Below are 19796 nucleotides of genomic sequence, written 5' to 3'. Positions count from 1 at the left end.
TCCAACACACATACCCCAATACACACACCCCAACACACACACACCAACATACAGCAAAACACACACACATCCCAACACACACACACACCCCAACACACATACCCCAAACACACACACCCCAACATGCACACACCAACATACAGCAAAACACACACACCCCAACACACAAACACACACACCCCAATACACACACACCCCAACATGCACACATCAACATACAGCAAAACATACACATCCCAACACACACACACCAATGAGCACACCACACAGCAACACATACACCTCAACACACACACCCCAACACTCATACCCCAAACACACACACACACCCCAATACACACACCCCAACATGCACACATCAACATACAGCAAAACATACACATATCCCAACACACACACACCAATGAGCACACCAACAGCAACACATACACCCTAGCACACATACCCCAAGCACACACCCCAACATGCCTACCCCAAACACACACACACCAATACACACACCCTAACACGCACACATCAACATACAGCAAAACATACACATATCCCAACACACACACACCAATATGCACACCAACAGCAACACACACACACCCCGCAACACACATACCCCAAACACACACACACCCCAATACACACACATCCCAGCACATATACCCCAAACACACACACACACCCCAACACATACACACATCAACAAGCACACACCCACACATCAACATACACACCAACACATCAACATACACATGAACACATACACTAACACACACACTTACACACACACTTACATACACACACACCAACACACACACATCAACACATACAGATATCAACAAACACACCCCAACACATACACACATCAACAAGCACACACCAACACACACATCAACATACACACCAACACATCAACATACACATCAACACATACACTAACACACACACTTACATACACACACACCAACACACACACATCAACACATACAGATATCAACAAACACACACCAACGCACACAAACACAATAAGCACACCACACAGCAACACACACACATACCCCAACACACATACCCCAAACACACACACACCCCAATACATATACATATCAACACACAAACCAACACACACATCACACATCAACACATATGCTAACACACACCAACATACACACACACCAACACACACACACAACACACACACCAACACATACACATATCAACAAACACACATCAACACACACACCCTAACACACATACTCCAACACACATACCAACACATCCAGCACACATACATCAACAAACACATCAATACACACACCCCAACATACATACCCCACCATACAAACACATCAACACATACAACACACACATCCTAAACACACACATCAGCACACACATATCAACATACACATATCAACACACACACTCCCAAACAGATACACACCAACATACACCCCCCAACACGCACAGCCCGCACACTCCCTCGGGTGCCTTCCTGCACCCTGTACTTCCCGGTGACTACCCCATCTCCCCATGGCTGCCCTGTTTTCTCACGACACTCGCACCCCGTCGGGATCTAGTTAACAGATTGACTCTGTCTGTCTGGGTCTGCTGCTCAGTGTGAGCCTCGAGGGTCATCGTCCACTTGACCACTGCTGCGACCCCAGGGGCCGGCCTAGCGCTGGCCACGGCGGGCACTCAACACTGTTGGCCCAATGACGAAACAATGCTCCTGGCCCCTGCCCCAGCTGCCTGACAAAGTGACCCTGCCACAGTCCACAAGGAGGTGGCGCAAGAGGGGGGCCTCACCCATCGGCCCAGGAGATAGAGGCGGCGATGGGGGCTGGCGGGGTAGGGTCAGGGCCCAGGCGGCAGGAGCCAGGGTTGGGGGCCCAGGGGCCAAAGCAGGGGAGGGGCCAGATCCCAGCACGGTGGGGTCGGCTTCCCGCTGTCAGGCTGGCGCTGTGTCGGGCGCCTGCGACCCACAGCCCATGACCCCAAGCTCACCGGCGCTGCTGCCCGGCTATGAGAACGGGCTTCTTACCGGAAACTTCCATCAGCTGAGGTGGCCTCAACGTGTCCGCCTCACGCATCCTGAGAGAGGTGACTAACACAGGTCATTTCAAAAAAGGTCTTCTTTCTATTTTACTTCTATAATCAGAAAAAAAAACTACAGTTGAGCAATAAAAGAGCCTTGGGGCATGCATGCCGCCACACATCACATGCAACGCGAGCACCGCCACCCACGGCCACCCTGGCCGATGCCCAGCGCAGCTCCAGCCAGCCCTGGGCCGGAGTTGGAAACGCCTCCCTCCTCCCGGCTGCGGGAGCCACCTGAGCCTCAGCTTCCAAATCTGTGAAATGGGGACAACACACCACCTTCCCCTCGGGCTATTTTGGCCCCAAGTGGGGTGACTCCTCCCCATCTCCCCTCTATCATTTGTCTTCAAACTTCACCCCTCAGCAGCTATTTCCCCACAGCCTACGAAATCCCTCACTGGGGATTCCAGGTCACTCCCCACTTAAAAACATGGAACTGGAAGCCCCTCCCCACCCCGCACAGGCCCACAGCCCACTCCAGCACAGGGGCAGCTTTTCTTGGCCAACTTCTGAGCCTGTGGACGAGAGTACAAGGCTACTGAGGTCCCACTGCGGCTCAGCTGAACTATTGCCACCTCCAGGAAGCCTTCCCTGATGCCCTGTGGCAGGGACAACACCCCACACTGCAGTCCACTGAACTAATACTTACCTTGAGGTTGCTTGGCTGCCTTTATCACAGTGTTAGCCCTGCACCACCCCCACCCCTGACAGCTTCTTTCCAGCTCCTTCCATAGCATCTGACCATCATCTTTTCCCCACCTCACTCTGTGTAGCTTGAGGAAGAGATGAGGGTTCGGTAAATTATCAACAGACACTGAAGGAGAGCCTCTAAGCCTCAAGGTGAAGGATAGGAACTATAAGCCCAGGATTATGAAAGGAAGCATCGCTGTCTCAGGGGCACATATAGGTTTATGGGTAACTTCAAAGAAGGTAAGATATTTAGAGACGACTCTGAGTTGAACAGATTTCAACAACCAGCATGCACAGCGCACTTTCCTAACTATGTAAAGAACTCTTACAAATAAACAAGAAGACAAGATGAAAAGCTCAGTAGAAAAGTGAGAAAAGGAGACTCACAAGTCATTCACATAAAAAGAAATACACACAAAGAAAGAAAAAGAAATAATTCTTTAATTCATATAAGAAAAAAGGCAAGTGAAAAAAGGTGTGTCCACTCTCATCATTTTAAAATAATGTGAATTAAACCAGAAATGTTGCACTTTTCAAATATGGCAGTGACCCAAAAAAAAGGTCCTGCAGCCCATTCCCCGCAAGAGTGATATCACTGTGGGAAGCCCCTCCTGTGCAGGGTGGGTGGGGTGGAGAAGGGGTCACCTCCACAGGGGGCAATTTGACAATGTGAGGCTTCTCAATGCACAGGCCTCTTGTCTTCTAGGGATTCAGGTGTAAATCTCACTCTTGTGTCAAGAACAATCATTTCCAGTGTTGTTTGTAATGGCAAGTATTGGTAAACGACGTACATGGACATCAGCATGGACCTGGGGAAATAAGACATGGCCACCTATCAGTGGATGCTAAGCAACTGTTGAACAGGATGAGGCATTTCTATGTGTGTGTGCCAATATTGAAAGATATCAGGTCGGGCACGGTGGCTCACACCTGTAATCCCAGCACTTTCGGAGGCTGAGGTGGGCAGATCACCTGAGGTCAGCCTGGCCAACATGGTGAAACCCTGTCTCTACTAAAAATATAAAAATTAGTCAGGCATGGCGGAGGGCACCTGTAGACCTGTAGTCCCAGCTACCCAGGAGGCTGAGGCAAGAGAATCACTTGAACCCAGGAGATGGAGCTTGCAGTGAGCTGAGATCGCTCCACTGCACTCCAGCCTGGGCAACACAGCGAGACTCCCTCTCAAAAAAAAAAAAAAAAAAAGAAAGGAAGAATGACATCAAAGGGGAAAAAATCAAGGTGCAGAATAGCATGGAGGTCTAAAAACAAAGGACACACGTAAATGCTCATCAGTGCAGAGAAATGTCCGGAGGATGCACAGGCAGTTACATGGGGAATGGCTCTGGGGTTGAAGGAAAAAGAGAGTGTACCTTTCAGTTCACCTTCTCTGTTCGGTTCAACCATTAATATTTACACACCATCTAAAACTTTGTTTTCAGTGGCATGGCAATTTACAGATTAACCCTTTCCATAAATATTATTCAGCCCGAAAAAAAGAATAAAATTCTGACACATGCTACAATGTAGACGAACCTTGAAAATATTATGCTAAAGAAAATAAACCAGTGGCAAAAGGACAAATACTGTGTGATTCCACTTATATGACGTCCTGGAGGAGTCAAATTCATAGAGACAGGAAGTGAAATGGGGGTTACCAGGGCTGGGGTTATGGAGAGTTGGTGTTAATGGGTACAAAGAAAAAGCTCTGGCGACGGGTTGTGGAGATGGTTGCACAACAATGGGGAGGTACCGGATGCCACTGAATTAGACATCGAAAATGCTTAAAATGATTAGTTTTGTGTTATGTATATTTCAGCATATTAAAAACAATCCAAAAAAAAGTTCTGCATTGATCATTCCATTTAATCTTCCTGGGGGTCACTGAGGCGGGCCCCCCTACAAGTGGAATGACTTGTCTCAGGTCCCACGGCTGGGATGTCAGATTTGGGAATCAAATCCAGATTCCCCTCTTCCTGGCTCTTTACCCCACCCCACGGCCACTTCCTCGGGGTAGAGATATCAGCATGGAGAGGTGCCCGCCGCCCATCTGCCAAGTTCCACCAACACACAGGTGCATCGAGCCAAGTTCATCGCCCCCGGCGACAGGAGCGTTTCAGAGCAAAACGGAAACATACAAGGATGATTTAACAATCTGTGTTATGATGGCACTAAACACACCCAGTGGTGGGAAGGGAACAAAACCACCTGCTATTTTCACTAGGCAAAGAAAAAGGAGATGAGGTCATGTCATCTTCCAAACGCCAATAACGCGGCAAATGAAATTGTAAAATAAAACCTCAAGTCATCCGCTGTGGCGGCAGATGCTCCCTTGGCCGAAGGGGCTCGGGGTTCAGCCTTGGAGCGGTGGCACCACCCACACCACGTGCTACGTGCGTGAAAGAGCCGGCCGCGAATGCAGTCTGTCCCTCTAACTTGTTCTCGTTACAAAGGCAGCAGACGCGAGGAGCTGGCCGCTCTCCCGCACCGTCGTGAAATGTCCTCCCCACCCTGCTGCTTGAGCTACTCGTGGGCAGGGACCTTGTCAGTGTATCACTGCTGTTTCCCGGTACCCGCTCAGAGCAGGTGCTCCACAAATATTGAGCCCGTTACACAGTGAGTGATTTATTATACAGCTCAAACCTACTTCTGACTTTCCATCAGGAAGGGCTGGATTGCTTCCCCCTAAAATCTGCATGTGCGGTCTTCACCCCTAGAACCTCAGGATGTGACTTTATTTGGAAATAGGGTAGTTGCAGACGAAATGCATTGAGATGGCATCATAAAGCTGAGTCCCTAATCCAACATGCCTGATGTCCTTCCAAAAAAGAAGAGAGAGAGGGCGGAAATGTGGACACACAGACAGGCACACACAGGGAGAGTGCTGTGGGAGGATGGAGGCTGAGGTTGGGATGAGGCTTCCACAAGCCAGGGAGCAGCAAAGTTGCGAGCAAAGCACCAGAAGCCAGGAGAAGAGGCTGGGACAGATTCCCCCCATAGCCCTCAGAGGGCACCAACCCTGCCGACACTGTGACCTTGGACTTCTGGCCTCCAGAACTGGGGACAATACATTTCTGTCGTCTTGAACCAGCCAGTCTGTGGACTTCGCTCTGGCGGCCACAGGGGACTCACACGTGTACTATGTGGTGCTTCACCAGTCTCTCTCCCAAGTCTAGCGTAACCTCCAGACTATTTCAATGACTGAGCTTTATAATATGTTGTAACAACACGGAGGACGATTCCTGACACCGCTTTCCTTCTCTCCTTTAAAAAAAAAAAATTAAAAATCTACCATTCTGAAAGTTCTTCTCAAACCCAGATTACAGAAGCACCTGCCGACTGGGCAGTGGTCAAGGGGGACAAGTGTGCAGGGAAATGGAAGAATCAGATCCGGGGTTTGCTGAGTGTCCCTGCAGGCGAAAGTTGCGCTAGGCATTCCTGATTACTCTCGCTTAGCCTCACCACAACCTTGTGGGCGATACAGGAGTCTCCCCATTTGACAAGTGAGGTCACCAAGGCACAGGAACTAGATCTCTCCAAGGGCGTGCAGCTGTGTAGGTAGAGAAATCTGGGTCCTAACCACCGTGCCACCCTGTTCCACTAGAGAAGGCAGAAACTGGCCACGTGGCCACCTGCCCCAGGCCCATGGGGACCCTGCAGATAGCCCTGTCTTGCTTTATCGCCTGGCTCCAGTGACACCAAGCTTCTCACTTTAAAGCATACGCAGTCTTTAATCACAGCTTTATTGAGGCATGAACCACGTACTATACACTTTACTTTTCAAAGTCTACAATTCAGTAGTTTTAGTATATCCACAGAGCTGTGCAGTGCTCACCATGATTTACTTTTAAAATATTTCATCACCCCAAAAAGAAACCACATGTTCATTAGTGGTCATTCTCCAAGCCCCTAACCCCTGGTAACCACTAATCTGCTTTTTGTCTCTATGAATTTTCTGATTATGAACATTTTCTATAAATGGAATCATAGACTATGTGGTCTTTTGTGTGTAGCTTCTTTCACTTAACATGATGTGTTCAAGGTTCAGTGACACTGTAGTGTGTGGCAGGGCTTCCTTCCTTTTCAGGACTGTATAATACTCCACTGTACGGATAGACCACATTTTGTTTACCCATTCATCAGGTGATGGACATTTGGGTTGTTTTCATTTTTGGCTACTATGAATAGTGCCACCATGAACATTCGTGTGTACCTTTTTGTATGGATGGATGTCTTCAATTCTCTTGGGTAGATGCCTAGGAGTAGAACTGCTGGGTCATGAGATAAATCTATGTTTAACCTTTTGAGGAACTGCCCAGCTACTTTCCAAAGTGGCTACACCATTTCATGTTCCCACCACAGGGCATGAGGGCTCCACACACGTGGTTTCTGCATGAAGATGGATGTGCTCGGATTGGCCTCTCCTTGCGCATCAGGGAGAGACTGATGGGGATACATGGAAAGGAAGCAAAAATCTCCATTTGGGCTTCCCGGCCTGTGTCAGTTAGGAGCTGTGTTAGAAAGCTAGGAAGAAATGTAGTGTTTTTCTCTTTTATAAAATAAAGCCAGAGACTGGCAACCCAGCACTGGAGCAGAACTCTGTGTTGTGGTTAAGGCTCCAGGTCCCTTCTGTCTATCTGCTTCTTCATCCTTAGCCTAGGGTGTCCTCAGGTCATTTCATGATTACAAAATGGCTGCCATTGCTCCAGCCATCACATTCCAGACAAGAAGAAAACAAGGGAAAGTGCAGGTGCCAGCTGAGTCATTCTCTGTGGAGGATCTTTCCCAAAAGCCCCACCCAGTGATCTCAGCTTATGTCCCATTGGTTAGAACTGGGTCCCATGATCACCTCTGCTGAATTACAGACCTGGGAATATGAATTTCAGTCACACACACAGCCCCCTGATTTAAGTCAGGGCTGTTAGCCAGAAATCCAGGAATAATGGATATTGGGAAGGCAACCAGCATTGTCCTATGCTCCATTCTCCAAAATAGCTGCCACCTGAGGGTTGCAGCATTCGGGAGTTGCTGGAATAAGATTAATTAATTAATTAATATCTGTTTCTCTCTGCCTGCTGTCCATCACGTAGGTTCCCTGTCACACAGGAGCGCTGGAGCAGAGGTGGACAGAGTGGTCAGATCCTCAAAAACCCTGCCCTGACCAGATCAGACCCTTACAAGGGACCATGAGTCATTTTTTCTGTTTGTTTGTTTGTTTGTTTGTTTGTTGAGACAGAGTCTCACTCTGTCACCCTGGCTGGAGTGCAGTGGCGCGATCTCAGCTCACTGCAATCTCCGCCTCCCAAAGCAATTCTCGTGCCTCAGCCTCCAGAGTAGCTGGGATTACAGACACCCGCCACCACACCCAGCTAATTTGTGTATTTTTAGTAGAGTTGGCCAGGCTGGTCTCAAACTCCTAGCCTCAAGTGATCCGCCCACCTCGGCCTCCCAAAGGGCTGGAATTACAGGCGTGAGCCACTGTGCCCAGCCATGTGAGTCATTTTCTAACTTTAAAAAAAGGGAGGAGGGGAACCAAGTGGAATCCCTGAGAAGGCAGTAAACTGCTGACTGAGCTACTGATTCCCTCGCCACATAGGTGCCGTCATCTAACAAATACTTCTCGAAGACCTAGCATGGGCTAAGCTGCCAGGTGCTTTAAGGGATTCACGACAAATTGTTCACAGCTCCTGTCCTTTATCCAGGAGCTAAGTCAAATGCACTTGTGAGAATGATAAAAGACCACAGTACCCTCCAAAAGGGGCAGTGACATTCTACAGAGCTCAGGGAACAGTGTGCTCACTTCCACCCACCACATGAACAAACTGAAGCCCAGAGAGGTGCTGTGACTGTCCCTGGTCGCCCAGCAGTAACCCCTGGAGATCTTCACTAAACAAGGCACGCCGCAGACAGAGGCCACACTGTAGGCAGAGGCCAGTCCTTTGCCTCGTGGATGCTCCCCCAAACCTCACGATCATCTTCGAAAAGATTAATAAAGTAAACAAACCTCCAGCAACATTAACTAAGGAAGAATGAATTTGACAGGACAGAACACATTACAGAGATTTAAAAGATAACGCGAGAATGGCTGGGCGTGGTGGCTCACGCCTGTATCCCAGCACTTTGGGAGGCCAAAGTGGGCGAATCACCTGAAGTCAGGAGTTCAAGACCAGCCTGGCCAACATGGCGAAACCCCGTCTCTCCTAAAAATACAAAAAATTAGCCAGGCGTGGTGGCGGGTACCTGTACCCAGCTACTAGGGAGGCTGAGGCAGGGAGAATTGCTTGAACCTGGGAGGCAAATGTTGCAGTGAGCCAAGATCACACCACTGAACTCCCCCTGGGTGACAGGGCAAGACTCTGTCTCAAAGAAAAAGAAAAAGAAAAAAGATAATGCTAGATTATTGTGAAAACTTAGAAGAAACAGATAAATTTCTAGAAAAACACAGCTCACCAACACTGACACGAGAAGAAATAGAGAACCAGACTTTGTGCTTCCACCGTAAAGTTTCAGTGAAAAAGCCACAACTTTAGATATTTGCCATCGGTATGAACTCAGGATTCATGTGCAGAATATATTAGAAGGAAAAAAATGTTGTAATCAGTTTTTGGAAAACAACCCAACAGGAAGAAAAGCAGGGAGGGTCTGCGTTCCAAAGAGCAGAGACGTGTGCGGCCGGCAGAGTGGACTCAGGGAGGGGCCGCCCAGACACCCCACAAGGAGGGATCTTTGCCGCAGCAGGCGGGGTGCTGTCAGGAGACACCTGCAGAGTGGCTCGCCTCCTGTGACTGGGCAAGCGTGAAGAAGCAGCCATCTGGGCCCAAGGCAGGATGGCGTGGACACACCACCGCAGCCCCTCAGCCGCTCACAGTCAGCCACAGCTGTCACTGGACTGCAACTCGGCTCAGCTTTCCCTCTGCCCAATCCTGCTGCCTTCCCTCACCAATCAGGCGTGGACCCCAAGAGCACCTCCTAATCAACACCCCACACACTGAATTCCAGCTCAGCCTCTGCCTCCTACGGGTCAACCACGGTGGCCAATAAACACAGTCACCAAAGAAAACAACAATGGTAACGGTTTAAAAAAACTCAACAAATACCAGGCCAGGCGCGGTGGTTCACACCTGTAATCCCAGTACTTTGGGAGGCCGAGGCGGGCGGATCATGAGGTCAGGAGTTCGAGACCAGCCTGACCAACCTGGCCAAACCCCTTCTCTACTAAAAATACAAAAATTAGCTGGGCATGGTGGTGGGTGCCTATAATCCCAGCTACTCAGGAGGCTGAGGCAGGAGAATCGCTTGAACCAGGGAGGCAGAGGTTGCAGTGAGCTGAGATCACACCACTGCACTCCAGCCTGGGCGACAAAGCAAGACTCCATCTCAAAACAAAACAAACAAACAAACAAACAAAAAACAAATATCAGTTCTTGGAAAAGGCACAGAGCTGGAGGGCCACTTTGCAGAACAGTTTGAAAGGACCTGGTAAAGCTGAACAGACATGTGTTCTCTGGGCCGCTGAGTCTGCCCCTGGGCATCTGCCCTACAGAAATTCCTGAAATACCAAAAAGAAGCAGCCACCCAACATCCGTCAGCAGTGAAACAGGTACACAACCGTGACATATTTACAAAATGAAATGCCACAGAGCAGGGAAATGAGCGACCTTCAGCAGCACATGGCATCATGTGAGAAACCTTCATAAAGAGGCCGGGTGTGGTGGCTCACACCTGTAATCCCAGCACTTTGGGAGGCCGAGGCGGGAGGATCGCTTGAGATCAGAAGTTTGAGACCATCCTGGGCAACACAGTGAGACCCCTTCTCTACTGAAAATTTTGTTTTAATTAGCTGAGCATGGTGGTGTGCACCAGGAGTCCCAGCTATTCAGGAGGCTGAGTTGGGAAGATCACCTGAGCCCAGCAGGTCGAGGCTGCAGTGAGCCATGGTCATGCCACTGCACTCCAGCCTGGGTGGCAGAGAGAAACACAGAGAAAGAAAGAAAGAAAGAAAGAAAGAAAGAAAGAAAGAAAGAAAGAAAGAAAGAAAGAAAGAAAGAAAGAAAGAAAGAAAGAAAGAAAGAAAGAAAGAAAGAAAGAAAGAAAAGAAAGAGAGAGAGAGAGAGAGAGAGAGAGAGAGAGAAGGAAGGAAGGAAGGAAGGAAGGAAAAGAAAGGAAGAAAGAGAAAGACAGAAAGAAAGAGAAAGAAAGAAAGAAAAAGAAAGAAAGAAAGAAAGAAAGAAAAAGAGAAAGAAAGAAAAAGAGAAAGAGCGAGGGAGGGAGGGAGGGAAGGAAGGAAGGAAGGAAGGAAGGAAGGGAGAGAGAGAGAAGGAAGGAAGGAAGGAAGGAAAGAAAGAAAGAAAGAAAGAAAGAAAGAAAGAAAGAAAGAAAGAAAGAAAGAAAGAAAAGAAAAGAAAAGAAAAGAAAAGAAAAGAAAAGAAAAGAAAAGAAAAGAAAAGAAAAGAAAAGAAAAGAGAAAAGAAAAGAAAGAGGGAGGGAGGGAGGGAGGGAAGGAAGGAAGGAAGGAAGGAAGGAAGGAAGGAAGGAAGGAAGGAGGGAAGGGAAGAAAGGAAGGAAGGAATCTTCAAACACAGTGTTAGATGGCCAAAAGCAAGGCCTGCTCTGTGATTTTATTTAAATTGCAAATGCAGGCAACACTAACCAATACATTGTGTAGCAACACCAAAACTAAGGTAAAGCCAGAGATTGCTGATCCAGTTCCCTTAGAAGATAGGTGTACAATCTTTCAGCTTCTGTAAGCCACACATAAAATATACTAACACTAAAGATAATTGTCTTGGGCCACACATAAAATAGATTAACACTAACGATAGCTGATGAGCTAAAAAAAAAAAAAAAAAAAAAAAAAATCATGTTTTAAGAAAGTTTACAAATTTGTGTTGAGCTGCATTCAAAGCCATCCTGGGTCACATGCGGCCCCCGGACCCCAGGTTGGACCAGCTGGCCTTAGATGGTGGAGTGGATGAACTCCCAATGGAGGGCCACAGGGGGCTTCTAACATCCTAGAATGTTCTATTCTCTCTCTTAGTGTGGATGGTGGGTGCACAGATATTCATTCCTCGATTTTGCTTAGGCTAGACGTGCGGGTTATGTACGTTATGAATAATACAGCAGGTCTAACAGACCCCGGAGAGTGGACCAAAGCAGGAAGTTGCTCTGTGCAGAGGAAACAGAAAACGATCATTCCGTACTGTTTATTTTAGCCCTGGCTGGAGAAAACATAACCAGGGTCAGACGTGACAGAGGAATGAGACCGCAGAGCTGCCGTGAGAGACCAAGCCAGGGCCAGCCGGAACTTTCTGCCAAACGATTACAGAAGAGGTGAGGGAATATTTACACACCCAGGACCCTGTGGTGGACATTAAAGCTCTACTGTATTCCGTATCTATCCTAAAGATAAGTTTCCCTCTAGAACTGTTTGCTGAGAAGGCATCATGCTTTCCTTAAGATGGAGAAGTTTATGCACAATAATCCCAACGACTGTTGAACCTGAGACCACACTATGCTGTTAAAGGACGCTACGGTTATTGAAACACTTGCTTTAGAAAAAATGTTTGTAGATTTGAACTCTGGAGTTTTGTCTAGTGAGGGTGGTTTGCCCGCCACCCTGCCAGGCGCTTAACTCTCTGAGGCATTGCTGACGTCTCTCTACTTAACCTACAAAAGAACCAGAGACTTCTCAACACGGCCAAAGGCAGGTTTCTTTCGTAGAAAGCCTCCCCTAAAAAATGAAAGCATACAGTGGATGCTCAGGGGGTGTGGGCAGAGCTGATGCGGTTCTCACACCTGTCCGGGGAAGGTGGAAAGCAGAGGATCACGCCCTCTCATGGTTCCCGAGAGCCTCGCATCTGGGCCTGGCGTGGTCCCCACAGTGAGCTGTAGCTCTGGCCCCCACGTCCCAGGAGTGGGGTGAGGCTCAGGAGACACCACCAGTGAACCAGCTTTGAAACTGCAGAGGGCAATTCAGACGGGGAGGCCTCTGCTCTTCCTCTTTTCAACCAACCAGGAAGGCTCCACCTCCTTCCAATCTTCTCCCCAACCGGGGCAGCAGATGAGTCTGTCTTTTCCCAAAGACCAAATTCCTTCTCTGGGGACGCAGGGTTTTTTTCCTACTGAGGAGATGCCATGGAGCCGGTCACAAGGCTCAGAGGCCCCTCCCAGACAGAAGCCCAGACGCTACTTTGTGGGAACAGTGCCCAGCGCCGCTGCCCTGATGCACACGCTGCCGGAAAAGGCATCACAGGTTTCTCCCCTGATGTCAGCTGCTAGCAGGAGAGCTGGCCAAGGCACCCCTGAGAACCAGGAGAGCTGGCCAAGGGACCCCTGAGAACCAGGAGAGCTGGCCAAGGGACCCCTGAGAACCATGCTTAACCAAGCGGCTGACGTGGAGACAGGGAAGCAGCTAGGGGCCACCCAGCTTGTCACATAAAGCATGAGTGCGGAGTGCCAGGAAACAGGCGCCCTTCCCCTGCCGATCCTGCTACCCATGACCTCACACCCCGGGCCTGGACATCCAGTTGCCACCTCGTGGCCATGAGCAAGAAAGCCACACCTAAGATACTGCCCCAAGCAGTACTCGGGGTGGTAAAGCTGAGCATGTTTCTTCTACATGGGTCTGCTCTCCATAACACCCACGAGAAATCTCATCTCTGACTTTCTAGGCCCCCGAGCTGAGCTGTCAACACAGCAGCCTTCACTCATCCAAGGATCTGCCTTCAATGGAAGACCCTCAAGTCCCCAGAGTGGATTGCCCCCAAGGAAGGGAAAAAGAAGCCCAGTGTCCCCCCCACCCAACCATCGTCACCCTGGCCCCATTCGTTTACTGAAGGACAAGAACAAGACTCAGAAAAAGACGGTCTGGTCCAGGGCTGAGCTTGGCAGAGTGGGAAGACAGTGGAGCCTGGTTCCTGTTGGCCTCACCCAGCCAAGACATGAGTTCTGGATGGCAGACCCCTTGCCTTTTATGGTGAAAATGTTTTTGCAGCCCTATCTCTTTCAGTTCCAGCTACCAGAAGTCCATCTAGTCAATTTTCCTCCTACTTGTAGCTGAATGCTTTCCTAGTTTATTATTATTATTATCATTGTTTTTAGAGATGGTGTCTTGCTCTGTTGCCCAGGTTGGAGTGCAGTGGCATGATCACGACTCACTGCAACCCCAAACTCCTGGGGCTCAAGCAATCCTCCCAACTCAGCCTCCCGAGTAGCTGGGATTAGAGGTGTGGGCCACCATGCCCAGCTAATGTTTTGTTTTATCTTTTTTTTTTTAGAGACAGGATCTCACTATGTTGCCCAGGCTGGTCTCTAACTCCTGGCCTCAAGTGATCCTCCTGCCTTGGTCTCCCAATGTGTTGGGATTACAAGAGTGAGCCAGCACACCTGGCCCTAAAAGCATTCCTAAATGGTATGTGATTATTCGCACAAAGTGTCCCCCTGTGCTCGGGCAGAAAACGAAGAAGCGTAAGTGAGAGTCTTGCCCTTGAAATAAAAACCCCCGGTCACAGCTAACACCCTTCTCCCTGCACTCTGCAAGTATGGATGCCCCAAAGAAGCAAATTAACACAAACTCCCAGAAGCAAACCAATGCTACAATTGGAAAACAATGTCCCTGTCACTGCACATTTAGGTCGATTCCAGGTTTACTTTGTGTTGTTCCTGCTGTCAAATAATTCTGCAGTGAATTTAGGCAGAAGGAGTTTTTTTAATTTTTTAAATAATTTCCTCAGGATAAATCCCCAAGAGTGTAAATGCAGTATCAGGAAGGATGACAATTTTTTCCAGTTCCTGCTGCCTAATGCCAGGCCCGTTCTCAAAGGGGACCCCACAGCCTGGGGCTCTCCTGGGCTTACCCTCACCATACCAGCACCAGGAGATACGTTATTAATCAAAGAACATAGATCTGAAAAAGTCAGGCCTATTGCCTCCTCCAGGCATTTAGGAAAAGTTCACATAGTTTTTAGGGATTTGTTAAAAATTCATTTCGGAAGCTCTACCAATGCACCAGTATTTCAACAAATGCCTAAGTAACAATAAAATGACTGAAATCATGTTATAATTCATCATAGTAGCAGTGGAACTCAAAATCAATAAGTTAATTTACCTCCACTAACAAGGTGCTTTAGAGGCACAAGTGAGTACAAAATCAAATGCCTGAAAGGTGCAGGCCACGAGGGACCAGGCATGTCAGAAGACTAATCACTAAAAATTACTGTCTAAGTCTCAGGAGTAATAAAGTCAAGCATGTTTCTTTTACATAAGTCTCTTTTCTTGAGGCTCAAGGCAGAGAACTAGACACCAAGGAAGAGGCTCTGGGCCAAGGTCAGGGGGCCTGGTTCCCATCCCAGCTCAGATATGAATGCACTCAGCAATTCTGAGCCAGTGGCTGCACCCCTCTGACCTCAGTTTCTCCTATAGAATCTCTGAGCAACTCTCTTCTTCTAAGAATTCCCCAATTCCATGCCTGATTCTTGTTAGCTGGGGCACCTCGGGTGGGCAGTTTCATTCTTCAGGGCCTCAGTTTCTTCAGCTGTAAGGTAAATACAGTAAGGCAATGTTTGCTTCTCTCTTAGAGTCATCATATGGATTCAAACAAGATATTGTAGCAAAATCAGTTATTTTGCTGACCAACATCTACTGTTGATTTAGCTACAAAAGGCTGTGGTGAATAGAGGTAGAAAGCTATGGAAGGCAATGCTCCAGCACCACAGGTCCCTGGGGGTGGTGTGGGGCTGGGGGGTGCAGTTTCCAGGGAAGCATGCAGAGATGGAGTTATGGGGACCCACAAAGCATAGAGCTAACATGTGGCTAAATGAGAAGGGCCCTGAGAATGATAATAGCAGCTGTCGCTGACTTAGCATCAATGGTGCACTGGCCACTGTATTCAGAGCTTTGGAGACATTTCCATGGGAACCCTGCAAGGTCAGGTTTAGGGTCAGGATGTTCCATAAGAGGAAGGCATAAGATTTCAAGGGTGGCTGCAGTGCAGCCAGAGTCAAACCGGTGGTCACAGGCAAGGCAGGGTTGAGCTGGACATCACATCTCCTGACCTCACACCTGGGAGGGGCACTGGAGGGGCCCCTGACACACAGTATGTGCTTTAAAAAAAGTACTAGCAGTGGTCATAGCATTAGGAATAATAGTATCTTGAGATTACTAAAATCTGCAGCATTTCATTAATCCTCACAATATACTTCTTAAAGGAGCCGTGGCTATCATTCCTATTTAACAAATGAGAAAAATCAAGGCTCAGGGATGTGCAGTGACTAGCCCAGGGCCACACAGCTGGTGAGTGGCAGATTCTGACAAAGCCTTCCCAGGCCTGCACCCTCCACTAAGCATCTCAGCTGTCCCTTCTCTTTCCTACCTCAGGGATGCTAAGGTTGGGGACCACATCTTGGGAATATAAAACAGTATATTTCTTAGACCGAAAGGTGTGTTTGTTTTCAAAGGAACAGAAAACAGGGCTGAAGCCCGCGGGAGCTCCCGGGCCCATCATGTGCTCCACCCGCTTTCAGAATTTCAGCACCAGGAACAGCGACGGACTTAAATCATGGCGCCCTCTGGTGGTCTTTCTGAGAAAGGGCAAGCCGTGAAGCGGGCGCTCTGCCGAGGGTCACCCCCAAATTTTTGGAAAAGGATGGGGACAAAAGATGGAAGAGGGGAGAAAAGGAAAGAGGGGAGGAAAGAGAGATGGAAAGAAGAGCAACAGCTAATGGCCCCCAAGCACAGGTAGCAGACAGCCTCTAAATGCTCCCAACGGCTCACATTCACCTGATAACCTGGGGTTGGGGGAGCATTTGGGGGAACTCGTGCAACTCAGACCTCTGCCTATGAAAACATTTACTCATCTTCAAAGCATGGAGTCACTCTGATTCGACGATTATCCAGATTTTGCCACACTTGCTTCATCTCTCCCTTTTTTTCTCTTGCCTATTTTTTCTCCACTGGAGATTTTAAAGTAAAATCACGCCCTTACACTTCAGCATGCATCTCTAAAAATATGGGCACTTCCTTACATAACCAAAATGCCATTATCACACCTAACAAAGCAACAATAGCTTCTTGGAATCATCTAGTAGAGTCTCTAACCTAACTTCCCTGAGTGTTTCGGTGAAGCCATGAGAATGGCTGATAAGGAAGCTAACCAAGGAAATAGCAGATTCTCGCCCCCGACCCCACTGGTCACCCTGTGCTCCAGTACCTGTGGGAACACCGGACACTGGGTGCTTTCTGGCGGGATGCACTGGGAAGCCCACCTCACCAATAACCAAGCATTCCTGCCAAGAAAAACAGGCCTGAGGCTCAATCTAATTAAAGCTCTGCGGATTTCTGATTACGAAAATAGAGGGGCTGGAGGGAGGTGCCCAGGGACACCACAGGGAAGCCATAGGTACATCCAGAAGGCAGGACCTTCTACAGGATAAAGGACCCAGCACCTGCATTGGGCCTGGGGCATGTGCAAAGGGTGATCTTTCAACCAGTGGTGTCGAAACAACAGGACATCCATATGCAAAAACACAATGGGACACAGGCCTCTCACCTCAGAGAAAACTTGGTTCAAAACAGATCACACACCTACATATGAAGCCTAAAACCATGAGACTTTTAAAAGTCTGAAATAAGCACATAAAAAGATGCTCAACATTTTTAACCATGGGGGAATTACAAATTAAAATCATAATGGGGCCGGGCATGGTGGCTCACACCTGTAATTCCAGACTTTGGGAGGCCAAGGCAGGCGGATCACTTGAGGTCAGGAGTTCGAGACCAGCCTGGCCAATGTGGTGAAACCCCGCCTCTACCAAAAATACAAAAATTAGCCAGGCGTGGTGGTGGGCGCCTATAATCCCAGTTACTCTGGAAGCTGAGGCAGGAGAACTGCTTGAACCCAGGAGGCAGAGGTTGCAGTGAGCCAAGATCATGCCTCTGCACTCCAGCCTGGGCAACAGAGTGAGACTCTGTTAAAAAAAAAAAAAAAAGGAGAAAGAAGAAGAGGAGGAGGAGGAGGAAGAAGAAGAAGGAGGAGGAGGAGGAGGGGGAGGAGGAGGGGGAGAAGGAGGAGGAGGAGGAGGAGGAGGAGGAGAAGGAGAAGGAGAAGGAGGAGAGAAGAAGTAGTCATAATGGGATACAACCACAACCTAGCCATTTAGGATGGCTAAAACTAAGAAAGTGACAAGACCAAGGGCTGATGAGGGTGCAGAGTGCCTGGAACCCTCATGCATGATATCTGTAGATGCAAAGACAGCGCAGCAACTCCTGAAAACAGCTTGGGGGTTCTTGTAAAGCCAAGCATACCATCACCCTGTATTTCAATGCTGAGTTAGTTACGAGTGAAAAGGTTTATTGGGAGGTCGCACTTGTTAAAGGTAAAAGGTAGAAGAGCCATTGTGGGCAGGTAGAGCTTCCCGGCAGCCATGCAAGTGTGACTGACCCTCTCAGCCAACCTACAGCAAGCTCCAGGGCAAAGGCTGCCTGCCGCAGGAGTCCTGGGGTGTGCAGAAATGGCAGGCCCTAGAAACCCCTCCAGGGGGCAGTCATTGGCTGAGGGCTGCCAGAAAGAATGGCCTTGGTTCAGTGGCAGAGGCAGATCCTGAAGATGCCAAAATCCAGAGGCAGTCAAGCAACTGCCTGCCCTGAGACTGGACAGCAAAGTCTTTCTTGAAGGGGGATCTGAGCCTCACACTTCCTCCCCGCCTCCCTAAATGAACAGTGCCCGGCCCTTGGCAGCCCTCTCCCCACCTTCCCTCTTAGCAGTACTGTCACCCCAACATGCCCTTGTATGTTTATGTGTTTGTTCCTTCACTGACAGATCCCCCATCGACTCAGTTCCTGCCTCATGCAAGGTGTCTGGTAAATATCTGTTGAATAAATGGGTTAATCCTGTCCAGACCTCTGGAGCTAAGCCACTGGTCTAAGCCACCATCATTGCTCATTCCCACACTGCAGTAGCCTCCAAAGTCATCCCCAGGTTCTCACTTTGCCCCCCCCCCCCATCAAGCCCATGCCCCATAGAGCAGGCAGACTGATGCTGTAAAAATGGAAATTGGACCACATCATTTTTCCACCTCCACCTCCACCCTTCCCACTCTCTGCTTTGGCCACACCGGCCTCCTTGCTGCCGCAGAACACGCCAGGCTCATTTCACTCCAGGGCTTTGCACCTGGATCCAGTGACAGACAACTCCAGATGGAGGGCGGTCAGGGGAGGCCTCTCAGAGGAGGTTACTTTTCAGCTGGGACCTGAATAATGAGAAAGATACAGGGAAGGGAGTCCCAGGCAGAGGCACAGAAGGTGCAACTCTCAGGAGTGAAATGTCCCTCACCTGTGACTTCCTGGGCAAGACCCTCCACTTCTCAACCTGCAGAGCCAGACTGATAACACCGGCTCCTTCCTGCTCCTGTAGAGTGGCCACAGGTTTGCAGCCCTGAGAGCAGTGGGCTTCAATGACACCTGCTGGCTGTATGACCTCACATAACCCCTCCTCATCCCTAGGGAGGATAACGGGAGGCACCTGCAGCACGGGCAGTAGCTGGAGCCCACGGATGAGCTTTAAGGTATGCGCTACTTTCCCACATAGGGCCCGGCACACAGTAGGCACTTACTCAGTGGTGGCCACTATTGAGCCTTCTCTGACAGTCCTTATGGGACAGCAGCTGTAACGAGCGTTATTTCTTGAGACTCAGTTCCCAGGTGAATGTCTGGGGAGAAACATGCTCAACTCACACTTGCAGAGAAGTATTTCTTTAAAGTGACATAACCAGCCCTCACCCTGTGCCAATAAAGGCCTGGCAGCACCACAGTGCTTTATTTTTAACCTGTCACCTTGTCACCGCAGCACAAGGTGCAGCTGAGGTCACAGCGGGGTGGGGGGACAGTCAGTGGCTCATCCCACGGGCCTGGGCCCCAGTCTCACCTCCATGCTCACTGCCTGCGTGACCTTGGGTGAGTCACTCAGCCTCCCCGTCCCCCACTGGTGGAATGAGATGGATGACAACCCACCTTCTCCACCTCCA

The 19796-nt window shown here is 49.1% G+C and overlaps 1 protein-coding gene across 1 annotated transcript in view; it reads right to left on the bottom strand.

The window, feature by feature from the left end:
- Positions 1-19796, bottom strand: part of PPP2R2C (protein phosphatase 2 regulatory subunit Bgamma) — a 246517-nt gene that overhangs the window by 212742 nt on the left and 13979 nt on the right. Inside the window, exon 3 of the mRNA XM_015137940.3 lies at positions 2036-2142. Coding sequence (XP_014993426.1) covers positions 2036-2084 — 49 coding nt within the window. The 5' untranslated portion in view covers positions 2085-2142. The remainder of the gene's footprint in view (positions 1-2035; positions 2143-19796) is intronic.

This window comes from Macaca mulatta, chromosome 5 (assembly GCF_049350105.2).
Source record: "Macaca mulatta isolate MMU2019108-1 chromosome 5, T2T-MMU8v2.0, whole genome shotgun sequence".
Taxonomy (NCBI): domain Eukaryota; kingdom Metazoa; phylum Chordata; class Mammalia; order Primates; family Cercopithecidae; genus Macaca; species Macaca mulatta.
This window is presented reverse-complemented; position numbering and strand designations above follow the sequence as displayed.